This window comes from Prunus mume, linkage group LG5 (genome assembly GCF_029339155.1).
Source record: "Prunus mume cultivar Tortuosa linkage group LG5, ASM2933915v1, whole genome shotgun sequence".
Lineage (NCBI taxonomy): Eukaryota > Viridiplantae > Streptophyta > Magnoliopsida > Rosales > Rosaceae > Prunus > Prunus mume.
In genome coordinates this window covers 17,692,913-17,705,532 of record NC_142702.1, presented here as the reverse complement: position 1 = coordinate 17,705,532, position 12,620 = coordinate 17,692,913, and the positions used below count along the sequence as shown (strand labels likewise).

General features: G+C 36.7%; 1 protein-coding gene and 1 pseudogene across 2 annotated transcripts; one reads left to right on the top strand and one right to left on the bottom strand.

Annotated features, from left to right (window-relative positions):
- Positions 1-1,021: 1,021 nt before the first annotated feature.
- Positions 1,022-2,609, top strand: LOC148917178 (protein BFR2-like). Its single transcript, XM_089051849.1, has 4 exons — positions 1,022-1,156; positions 1,451-1,568; positions 1,629-1,713; positions 1,842-2,609. Exons 1-4 carry the CDS (start codon positions 1,037-1,039, stop codon positions 2,062-2,064), a joined length of 546 nt encoding a protein of 181 aa, XP_088907975.1. The 5' UTR covers positions 1,022-1,036; the 3' UTR covers positions 2,065-2,609.
- A 3,594-nt stretch (positions 2,610-6,203) lies between these two features.
- LOC148917177 (disease resistance protein RUN1-like) lies at positions 6,204-9,726 on the bottom strand (annotated as a pseudogene). The gene is made up of 4 exons (XR_016126789.1): positions 8,879-9,726; positions 7,391-8,491; positions 7,016-7,306; positions 6,204-6,389 (listed from the first exon to the last, which is right to left on the bottom strand). The product of XR_016126789.1 is annotated as a disease resistance protein RUN1-like (transcript).
- Between the last annotated feature and the right edge of the window lie 2,894 nt (positions 9,727-12,620).

Genomic DNA, 12,620 nt, shown 5'->3' with positions numbered 1-12,620 from the left:
AATCATTAACTTTCACTTCTTTTTTTAGCATCAACCTATAAAATATAGAGACTCATGTTGGTCAGAGTTTTGTTGTACTTGATTAAGCCTCTTTTTTGAATTGCATAAACAAAAACCCAAGGCCTTTTAACAAAGGCATTTTCTATCTCTTAGATTGTTGCTCATGTTCTAAGTGCCAGTTCATTTCTAGTATTTTTAGTTTTAAATGTAATTTTTATTGTAGTTTTAAAGAATAATTGGCGAGTTGTAATTTTGTATTGCAATCATTGTATCTAATTATATTTAGTGGATGTGAAATTTAAATTCTCAATTTATTTTTTACTATATTTATTTTACTATTAGCTTTAATTCGACTTTGCTACTGAGTGAGTTATCAAGCTTTGTAGAAGTGAATTGACATAAATCAACCAACTGCCCTTTGGTTATGTTGGTGGTTGATTGATTGCAAATAAATCAGATGCAGGATAGGGTAATTATACACAGCTGTCTGATTTTTGTATCATGCTACGTGCAATTGCGTTAAAATCTAAACTGGAATAAAATTCATTTTTAATGACTTTGTAAATATGCAATTATTATCGGTAATTGCATGTTTGCATCAAGGTCATGCTTCCCCTGCAATAGTTATTCACTACAATTCAGACCATAATTAGTTAGATTATGTTCGTACTAAGTTAGTTACTATTAAGTGTGTCAGGGTGGCAATTGAGTTGAGAGGAATGGGGTCCCAAGCTTGGTCCAAAATGCAAAGCATGTCAAATATAAATTCTATTAGCAAAAATTTTATACTTGCAGTAATGCTACAACAACTTCCCTTGCAATGTTACAAGGCAATTTGTTTTACTGTGTTCAACATTTCATTATTGTGCGCATTAGAAGATTTTAATATACAAATCAATAGACAAATGGCAGAGGAAGACACAAGTGACCACAGGTGCTGCTGCTAATCAGGTTTGGCCCCTATGATTGAACTTTGTAATTAAGCCCCGACCTATGAGTGGACTTATAGCCATGCTTCGCCAGATGTTCAACAGGAATGAATTTTCCTTTCCAATTGCAGAATATAAGTGAACAATTTGCTTCTTATATGAGAGATCCAAGCAGAATGGTTAAGCAGATGCAGATGAGGCGATCGGCAGTTGGTGTATTTAGCACTGTAAGATATTAAATCTTCCCTCTAAATTTAGCTCCCAAAGTTGCTTGGGCATGCTCAGACAGAATTGTGCTTCATTGCTAACATCATAAAGATAGTTTTTTCTTACCTCTGTACATCTAGTAATTAATACTCAGCATGTGTCATTAGCTTTAATTATATCTTTTAATTAATACTTTGGTTTATTTCCCACTTTTATGTGCTTGTGAGGCTTGCTTTAATTTCCTCCTTGATCTGTCATGAAAGTTATGTTTCTATTTGCACAAATTGATTAATTTTATTCCTTTACTCTGATAGGAGACACAATGCGAATCTGGTGCACGAGCTGATGGCGACCCTGAACTTTTGGATGACTCCGAGTTTTACCAGCAATTACTGAAAGAATTTTTTGAGACAATTGACCCAGCATCTTCTGGTAAACTTAGTTGATCCTGAACTCTATGTCATAGTTGTTCCCCTATTTGGTCAATCACAGAGACAGCCTTTTATTCTCTGAAAAAGTTGCATGCTAAGAAAAGGAAGATTGTTGACAGACGAGCCTCTAAGAGTCGCAAGATAAGGTATCAGTGTAGATTCTTTGCTTCCGTATGTGACTGCTATGATGTTGTTTTGGAATTCTTTTGGAGAATCTGCTATTTGGCCAGAATTAATGTTGAAGGTTCCTGCATTAATGAATATGTTTTTGCAGGTATAATGTTCATGAGAAGATCGTAAATTTCATGGCTCCGGAGCCTATGACCCTTCCAACTATGGTTGATTTTGTAAGACCATCCCTGCCAGATCTGCAACCTTTTGCAAGTGCCTCCCTCCATTCCTTCACTTTGTTCGACGGTTGGGTTTTTTGGTGTCTAGCAAATGCCTTTGCAAGACTTCCTATCTGCTTCCGCACATCAGATGGATCCACGTCGTAGAAGACAGGTAAAACTACATGGTCAGCTGAGATCCTCTTGCGTTCAAGGATCATGACGAGCTCGTCAAGGCACCATCTGGACGATGCGTAGTTTTCAAGAACACAATAACAGAAGTTCTTGAGTGTTTGATTGCTTTCTGCAGTTCGGGCTTGATACCTTCTCCTCTCTCGACTTCATCGTCGTCTCGGAAAGTGTGAAATCCGGCGTTGACAAGGGCCGTGTAGAGGTGGTCAGTGAAAGTCTTGCGAGTGTCTTGGCCTCTGAAACTCAGGAACACGTGATCACAACAATATCGAGAAGTACTGGAAACAGAGGAGGTTTGTGGATCGGATGCTCTCACAAGTACCATCAAGGATGAGATGTTGTGAACAAGCAGACTGTCTGATGGGTGGAAATTAAATCTTTTATCAAGTTTTGCGGTTCCTACTTCCTTCCTGGATTGTATAAACAAGCAGCGTGTGAATGACCAAATGAAAGGATCATCCATCCATTGACTTAAAAAGCTATTATTTTGAGTCAAGCAAATGAAATAATTATGTGATTTTTTTTCTTTGTTTAAGATTGAAAAGAGGGAGAAAGTAACAAAAGCAATCCAACTAGTGGCAGCTTTATTTGCGTCTTTTAAGAAGATATGACCCCTTGAAATGAAAAGTGAGTAATGTCATGACAAATTCTAGGTACGCACCATGCCATTGCCAGGAAACCTCTGTCTATTATCACTTCGATCTTGCTGGATCCAAATTTTATGCTCCAATAAACTATGGGCTAGTTGCGATTTTAAATTAAAATTAATTCTCATATTGTATGTGTTATTCTCAGATGTTTTATTCCTAGATTTGTTATGGGTTTCCTTGTTTGGGCCTTTGGTTTTCTTGTTTGAAACTCAGGAACACGTCATAATGAGAATATCGACAAGTAGAAGAAGAGGAGGCTTTCCGAGCTGCTCTCACAAGTGCCATGGATGAGGTGTTGTGAGCAAATAAACTGTCTGCGTGGAAATTAAATCTTCTATCAAGTTTTGAGGTTCCTACTGTTAGAATTGGCTCGGATTTGATGGGATGTGATGTGTTTTGTTATGGGCACCTACCTTGACTTTGTTGGCTTCACAAGTGCTTTCGGTAGTATCGTCTTTTAAATGATAAAATTATGTGCATGGGATAGTGTGTACTCTTGGCTCCATGGGCAGCAGCCGAACGCAAGATGGAAAAGAGGAAGAAATCATGGTGCCTAAACAATGTATAGTTTTAGACATTATTTTATAGGGGAGGGAGTCCAATTGGTTGGTGACATGTGTGCTACAACATTTGTGAAAAACTTTTGGGTTCTTTCTTTGTCCGTTCGAGCCATCCACTTTGAGAAAGAATTGATTTCTTTATATTTGTTTAATAATTGACTAGTTTCTCTCCACACGCTTCTGCACTTGTGAGATGTTTTTTTTTTAAATTAAATTTATTTAGAATTAAAAATAATAATGGGTTGTTGTGTTTCATAAAAATATGATTCATTATTTGATTTTTCTTTCAATTTTAATTTTTTTAAATATGAAAATGTATGAATTTACTATATTATTCTTATGTAATTAATAATTTTAATTCTTATTTTTTGAATTAACAAAGGGTATTTTCTGGTATTTAAAATGTTTCACTATTCTCATGTCTTTTACTTTATATATATATATATATATATATATATATATATAGATACAAGCGATATTAAGAGAATTTGAACACAAGACCTAGAATTGGATTTAATGTGATGTTTAATAATTGATCAAGTGATACATATAAGTCTCATTTGTCCATTATTTTTTTTTTCTTTTAGACTTTTTGTCTGACAACACAAACATGTTCCCTCCATGTTTTTATGAGGTCATCTCTTGTTTCTTTAATTTATTCCAGCTAAGCACACCAATTTTTATTATTATTATTATTATTATTATTATTTACATTGTTATATAAGAATTTGTTAATTAATTATGTCGACTCCACGTTGACAGACCCCACGCAATGTGACAGTTTACGGGACCTCAAATTAATAGAAAATTAAGATAAGAACATAAAAATATGTACAGAAAACAGCAAGTCTCTGTTAGCTAGCCATGTGCCATCACCATCCGAATAATATTAAAATCCCCTCTGTAAATTAATCTATTGCCATCACCATCCGAAGAAGTCAAAAAATGTCCAAAATTCAGCTGTAGTTAATATGATGGTAATGACACAGAGACGCGGTGTGGGTGTTGGGTCGGCATGAGCACAATTTTTAATTTGGGTAAACACAAATACGATCAGAAACCGACAAATTCGAAATTAAAAATGACGTCATAAAGTTGTATGTATTCTTTAATTTCTTACTAGATGATATTATGTTTTTTTTTGGGTCGAAATTTGATGTCATCGAACAACCCAAACGAGAAGGGGCAAAACAGAGAGAAAAGCAAAGGGATATAAACAGAGTTAAGTTAGATTCAATGCGCTAAAACCTTTCACAATTTAAATACATATTATATGTCCTTCATTTTCACAATTTAAAAAAAAATGTCACAAAATATATCAACAGAGCAGATGCAGACGCTAATCTCACAATCTGGGTTGGGCCACTTCAGTTTTCCAGCCCAATATATGTTAAAATTGAACAAATGGAGTCAATAAAAAGGGAGCTTCTAGAATGAGGAGTTAAAGTGAGGAGGTTATTTGAGAGACCGATCCACCACAAACATTTAAAATATTTAACTCATGATTTCTTTGTTGTGGTGAGATTGGCCTCCTCAAATAACCATCACTTTAAGCCCTCATTATAGCCTTTCCGCAATAAAAATATCTCCGAAGAAGATGCATTTGATGCTACGAAATGACATTGGATGTATGCAAAAACAAATAGTCTGCTGTTGAGATGTACAAAAAATTCATCCAGGGCTTGTGGACGGTCCCTTCTTTCTGCCTGAGAGAGAAGACAGCTACATTTCCATACCAACAGGACAACAGAAACAAGCTGCGAGCACCTTCCAGCCACAGAGGCCGCCGGAGTTATTGCTGCCTGTGGTAGCTGCAATAGCGTGGTCATCCTGCTCTTCTTCTTTGTCTGGAAAACACAGAAAATCCCAACAAATTAGAGGAAGCTTGTTTTTCAAATGAATATGGACTGGCCTGTGACGAGCGTAGATGATTATCCGATCCTAACAACATAGATTTGTGATTCTAATTTAATTTGTTAGGGGTCTCATTTTTTATTATTTAGTTTATTTTAGAAATAGTTGGGAGTAAGATCAAATGCGTCAATAAGCAACACACCTGTTGTATCTTCATTAGAGTCCTCATCATTGAACAAGTATTCTCCTGGTTGAATTTTACTAGAATATGCATCCCATGAATAAGGCTCAATGGTTTTGTGTTGGGTACTCGTCATAGTATTGTGATTCTCTTCTTGTTCCTGCACAATCTGGATGCCCAACTCCTTTACTTGAAAGGGAGGCTGCGTATCAACTGAAGGGTGCCTATCAACTGAAACAACCACTCGATCGCCGCCTTCTAAGTGATCATCCTGAAACTTCCAGTGGCTTAACCATATCATGTCTTGTCCTGGCATTGGAATACCGAAGTGTGATGGGCAATAGGACCACTTCCGACCCTTGCTCTTACTTATGACGTTAGCCATCAAATGCCCTTCAACATATTGACACTCAGACAACCACCTGGACTTGGAAGGATAATCAAAGGAATAATTCGTATACACAACGAAGACAACCAAGGCTTGAATTCTGTGTTTATCAGGTAAAGTCACGGTAAAAGATATTGAGGACCTTCTACTTTTATGGCTGAATCGGCCCGGAACCTCGTTCCCAGCAAAAAATGTGCTGAATATACCATATTCGTACAGCCCCTATATATATTCAATAGAACTGACAATATTAGTCAACTCTTTCCTGTGATCATATGAGAGAGAGAGAGAGAGAGAGAGAGAGAGAGCGAGAGGCGCAAACCTGGACGGGAATTTGACCACAATTTTGTAAGTATTTTGTAGACATAAAAATGGGTGCCATTGATTCCAACAAGTTGCACAATCCCAATAGGTTGATCATTTCTGCATCAACTCTACCAATGGGTTGTAACCTGAACCGGGTCTCCCACTCAACTAGCTTGTAGTTGCTATCTGTTCGCACACTTGGATGGGATGAAAAGTGTTGAAACGTTATTTTCTCCAATGATATGCATTTGTCGATAGACAAGGTTTTTACTTTTGGTAACCCCAAAAGCGATTTGAGACTCGTACACATGGAAAAAGAGAGTTCATCGAGCCCCGCAAATCCTTTGATACAATTTGGTAGGCTACAAATTGGATTATTCCCCAGATTTAGTATGTGCAATGAGGACAAATTACTCAAATCCATAGGAAAGACATCATCCGAAAGATTGCACCCCCAAAGACTTAATTTTACTAAAGAGCATGGTAAAGAACCCAAGATACTCAAACTTCTTTCTAGCCATAATTCACTTATCGGAATTCCATTTGTCTCAAGCACTTTTAACGAGTCCATGTTCCTCAGCATCTCAATTGATATATTAAGATTTGAGCAACCAGATATAATAAATGTCTCAAGTGATTTTAGCATACAAATGTTCTCGGGAAGCATCCTAATCTTTTTGCAATCTTTCATATTCAAGTAAATAAGTCTCTCTAGGTTTCCAATGGATCCATGGACATAAATCAGGCTTGTGCAGTCTACTAGAACCAATTTCTCTAGATTTGGGCAATATGAGAAGTCAATGGTTTCTGTAAGGGAATGAGAATGGCTGAGATCAAGGATCTTCAAGGACGGAAGATACTGTAGGGGAAAAAATGTACAGAAGAAAACAATGTAGGGAGTTAATTGTTATAAATATATAATTTGTTATCAAATTTAAAAGCCTAATGAAAATGAAAAAGAAATTGAAAAGAGTAGAGAGTAACATACTTTTTTTCCCTTGAATACTTGTCTCAGACCGCTGTATTGCATTTCAAGAATAATAACGCTCTCCAAAGGAAAATCAACGGGTATAGAATCCAAAGGAAACTTAGTCCAACACAACCATCTTAGTCCTGTACAAAATTCTGCATAAGATCCGTTAAGTTGTACACCACTAAGATGGAGTAGTTTTAGTTCCCGCATCCTTGAAAATGCATTGGTTTCCAAGACTCTCTCATTTGAGTTTATAGTAGGGCACATGTGCATGTCAAGGACAAGACCTTCAATTTTTTCCGTACCCTACAAAAGGAAAGGAGAAAAACATTTGGAAAATATTTACAAGAAGAAAAACATATATGTGTATAAAGAACGCATATTTCTTACATTCTTTTCCATCAAGATTTTGAAAGAGTCCTTATGATTCCATACTCTACTACGCTTCCAAGGCTCATTTGATTCTTGGCGAGCAATTTCTCTTCCCATTCCACGAATCAGGTCGTGCATATGCACCTTGTCAAATTTATCAATTGTCACCAAACATCTATCGATGAGATTTTGAATGCCAACAATTGTATAGAAATCACATCCATCTAGTATTTTAACAATGTAATCTTTGTCCTTTCCCATAAATAAACAAGCAATGTGGAGGAATAATTTTCGGTCATGGTCATCTTGCAAAGAGTCATAGCTTACTCTTAGTTTATTTACTATTTCACCATTTGGAATGGCTTCTAACTTCTCCAGTGCACTTTTCCATACATCTATACTATCCTCCGAGTACATAGAAGAACCTAAAACTTTAAGAGCTAATGGAAGTCCTCCGCAATGACCCACTATTTTTTGCGAATATTCTATGTAACCTTCAATAGGATGGTCCTGACCAAAAGCGTGCCAACTAAAAAGCTCCAATGATTTCTCGGAATTCAAAGTTTCAACTTCATGCTTCTTAGTAACTTGATGAGCCCTTAACAATCTTGCATGCCTAGTTGTTATTATGATTTTACTTCCTGGATAAAACTGATCTTTCATCCAAAATACTGCTTCTGATTGATCCCTACGATCCACATCATCGAGAACAAGGAGAACCCTCTTACGCTTATGGCATCTCCAATCTCAGTTAATCCTTCACTAACATTGCTTATTTTCATTTTTCTCCCTTTCAAAATATCAGAAAGAAGCTGTGTTTGTATTTGAACTAAGCCATTGGGTTGCTGCGAAACTGCGTTTATGTTTTCGATGAAGCTGCTTCCTTCAAATATGTCAAAGTTTGTATTATAAACAGACTTTGCAATGGTTGTCTTCCCTATTCCACTGATGCCATAAATTACAAATATGCCAACATCATCTGACCCATCTTGTAACCATAAATTCAGTTCATAGACTAGAGAATGCCTTCCGATCATGATGTGGGGAACACTTAGGGGTCTACGCCTTAGTTTCCCTCCTATCACTTGAACAATCTTGTTGATAAACTTTGACTCGTGTCTGAAAAGTTGATTTTTCCATCAATTTTTGCACATCTTCTCATTTGAAAAACCCAACTTTCAGATTTGTTTGATTTGCTTAAAATGAGCTTGGGGTTTCATTCTTATGGAATTGTAAATTTGTGTTCCATTTTGATTGGGGTTTCATGCTTAAAATGAGCTTGATGCTTCGTAACTAAAATCCACGAATGTACACGTTTTTTTAAAATCAATTTGTACCACCGGAAAAAATTTATTGGAAAATATTATAATTAACACACCCGTCGGAAGGAGTAATATTTAGTTTGCAAAAAAAAAAAAAAAAAAAAGAAAGACAAAAAGACAAAAAACTGAAAAATCCATTTTGTATTTTAACTTTAGAAAGAGACTTGTAAATAAAAGAAATTACCCATCAGCTTGATTTTGTAAGACCATCCCTGCCAGATCTGCAACCTCTGCAAGGGCGTCCTTCCATGCCTTCACCTTCTTCGGGTGTTGAGATTTTTGGTGTCTAGCAAATGCCTTTGCAAGACTTCCTGTCTGCTTCCGCACATCGGATGGATCCACGTCGTAGAAGACAGGTAAAACGACATGGTCAGCTGAGATCCTCTTGCGTTCAAGGATCATGACGAGCTCGTCAAGGCACCATCCAGACGATGCGTAGTCTTCGAGAACACAATAACAGAAGTTCTTGATTGTTTGATTGCTTTCTGGAGTTCGGGCTTAATATCTTCTCCTCTCTCCAGCTCATCGTCGTCTCGGAAAGTGCGAAATCCGGCATTGACCAAGGCTGTGAAGAGGTGGTCAGTGAAAGTCTTGCGAGTGTCTTCACCTCTGAAACTGAGGAACACGTGATAACGACAACATCGAGAAGTATTAGAAGAGGAGGTTTGTTGAGTTGCTCTCACAAGTGCCATGGATGAGGTGTGGTGAAGAAACAAACAGTCTGAATGGAAATAAATTATAAGGTTTTGGGTTTGCTACTTCCTTCCTGAATTGGGTAAACAAGCGCATCCAGTGACTTAAAAAGCAATTATTTTGAGTCAAGCAAATGAAATCATTATGTGTTTTTTTTTTCTTTGTTTAAGATAAAAAAGGGCGAAAGCAACAAAAGCAATCCAACTAGTGGGAGCTTTATTTGTGTCTTTTAAAAAGATACGGCCCCTTGAAATGAAAGGTGAGAAATGGCATGACAAATTCTAGGTACACGCCATGCCATTGCCAGGAAACCTCTGCCTATTATCACTTGGATCTTGCTGGATCCAAATTTTTATGCTCCAATAAACTACTCAAAGAGTAATCCTGGCTCACTAAGTGACACACTGTTCAAAGCAAATGAAAAGGGTCATGGAGGCGATCTTCAAAGTCCTCCTTTCACTCTTTGATCGATTTGTTATAGGTTCTCTTGTGTGGGCCTTTGGTTTTCTTGTTTGGGCTTGTGGCACGAAGAGGATATTAAATTTATGGCTGCAAAGCCTAATGGCCCTTCCTTCCTTCCCTCCTTGGGTTTGACTTCTGATTGTCATCTATTTTGTAACTTTTTCTTTTCCTCTTCGCAATGGGCATTACATGCTTTAATCTATGTTTCAGTTTGTCTACATGTTACTTACTTTTGGCTTGTTAATGCTCCTAAATATTTTTTTTGGTCGAAAGTAATGCTCCTAATGTTAGGCCAAAAGAACATGTTTGAATGATTCCAACCTTAGAAATCATTAACTTTCACTTCTTTTTTTAGCATCAACCTATAAAATATAGAGACTCATGTTGGTCAGAGTTTTGTTGTACTTGATTAAGCCTCTTGTTTTAATTGCATAAACAAAAACCCAAGGCCTTTTAACAAAGGCATTTTCTATCTCTTAGATTGTTGCTCATGTTCTAAGTGCTAGTTCATTTCTAGTATTTTTAGTTTTAAATGTAATTTTTATTGTAGTTTTAAAGAATAATTGGCGAGTTGTAATTTTGTATTGTAATCATTGTATCTAATTATATTTAGTGGATGTGCAATTTAAGTTCGTGAATGTTTGATTGCTTCTGCAGTTCGGGCTTGATACCTTCTCCTCTCTCGACTTCATCGTCGTCTCGGAAAGTACGAAATCCGGCGTTGACAAGGGCTGTGTAGAGGTGGTCAGTGAAAGTCTTGCGAGTGTCTTGGCCTCTAAAACTCAGGAACACGTGATAACGACAATATCGAGAAACATTAGAAGAGGAGGTCTGTGGATCAGCTGCTTTCACAAGAGCCATGGATATCGACGACTTGAAGTGGTCAAGAACAAACTAGCGTTTGCTGGTGTCTCTGATGAGCTGTGGAAAATTAATTTAAAGCTTCAATTGAAAGCCAAGCATGTTATGATGAATTGCAGAATTCAATGAATGAAAAGAGTGCCTACCCATAACTTAGCACACAGAAACAGTGTGTTCCTTTGTTACTCTGTTTTCCTTGAGTTTTACGTTATGGGTTCCCTTGTTTGGGGCTTTGGTTTTCTTTTTTGGGCTTTTGGAACCAAGACCATATTAAATTCATGGCCCCAGTAGCTGATGGTTTTGTTACATTGGTCAAAAGCATAAGCTAGGCATAGAAACCAAATCAGATTGGGCCATGTTTTGAGTGATTGTAGAAGATCCAAGGGTGTGCTGAGCATTCTGTTAGTGCAAGAAGAATGGGTGTGTAAAGGAGATTTGTGAGGAACTGAGTCGATCCTCAACTCTATTATTCAAGTTGCTATAACTTTCAAAATGGAACGCTCTGGCATAGTTGTTCCATTTATTAATCACTATTTGGTTGTCTACAGATTTATTCTCTGAAAAATTTGCATACTAAGAGAATGTTCTTGATATGCATTGACTGTTCTTGATATAGAATTAAACATGTGGTACTGAGATTTTTAATGAGCTTGAGATTTTGGCTCTTTTCATCACCTGTCATAAATTAATTTTGTACAATGAGCAGCTCAAAGAATCAAAAGAGAACATTGTGTTAGTACGAAATTCGTATTGACATTTCCTAGACTTTAGTATAGGGTGAAAATTAGTTTGTGAGGAATTGTTATTGAACGCTTTGTCACTACTCTTTCAACCCCACACTTCCGAGGCATGACCTGACCATATGAGAAACTTGACAACAGGTAAATCATGATATAATCATGCATTCATTATAGGATTCCTAGTTGGAATTATTTTCACTCAAGTATTTTTATGCTAATTCTATTTTTAATAGGATTATATTGTATCTCTTGAGATTACTTTCCTAGTTGGACTCTATTGATTTAGATCAAAATATTATGTTTTCATTATCTTGGACTTGGAAAGGATGTTTTAGTTAATATCCTATTTGGTTTCGTGTTTACATCTTGATATATATTGTTTAATTGGATAAACAATTGATTGTAGTGCAATGGAGAATATGACAAAATCATATAGGATTCTAAGACTATCAGATTTAATGCATGGCAAGATATTGTGTTGTGATTGTGGGCCTTCACGTGGATTGTGGAGAATAAGTTTTGTATAAATCTTTGTGTGCATCTCTTTAGTTTGTGAGAGTTTTCATATAGTTGGGTTGAGCATCTAAAATTCCAAGAAAGCTGTTGTGCATATATTTGAGATAAATCATCAAGTGTTCCATGTTTACTTGGTGATTTATCAAACACTTTAATCATTCATATTGCATTCATATGCATGTTGGTGACTCATACGGTTGAAGGCACCAAGACCGTGGAGACGGTTTTCTTCCGGTGAGCTTGAAGCAATCGTGGCCAGTATTGCGTTCAACATAAGGAGTGTCGTAGATCATCCCTTGACGAAGTTGAGTTACGAAGAAAGTCGGTAAACATTATCTAGAATGTGTCTAGGATAAGTGTGTGAGTACTTCTTGTAATCATCGTTCTATAGTGGATTTGTGTTGGACTGAGGAGTCCCGTGGATTTTCCCCATAGGTGGGGTTTTACCACGTAAAATAATTCTCTACGTGTTCTTTTATTTTATGCCCAACACGTTACAGTGATTGATAAGCCATATCAATCATGCTACCGAAGTTTATTTTTATTTATTTGATTAGAATATTAAATTGGCCTATTCACCCTCCTCTAGGCATTTTGAGTCATCCTGCAGGTATTTTCAATTGGCATCAGAGCAGGTTGCTGGACATACTCAGC

What these genes read in the sequence shown, in the direction of transcription:
- LOC148917178 (XM_089051849.1), top strand. Translation starts at nt 1,037, where the DNA reads ATGAATTTTCCTTTCCAATTGCAGAATATAAGTGAACAATTTGCTTCT. An exon ending in CAGTTGGTGTATTTAGCACT is followed by an intron (nt 1,157 to 1,450) that starts GTAAGATATTAA and finishes TTACTCTGATAG; the next exon opens with GAGACACAATGCGAATCTGG. An exon ending in TCTAAGAGTCGCAAGATAAG is followed by an intron (nt 1,714 to 1,841) that starts GTATCAGTGTAG and finishes ATGTTTTTGCAG; the next exon opens with GTATAATGTTCATGAGAAGA.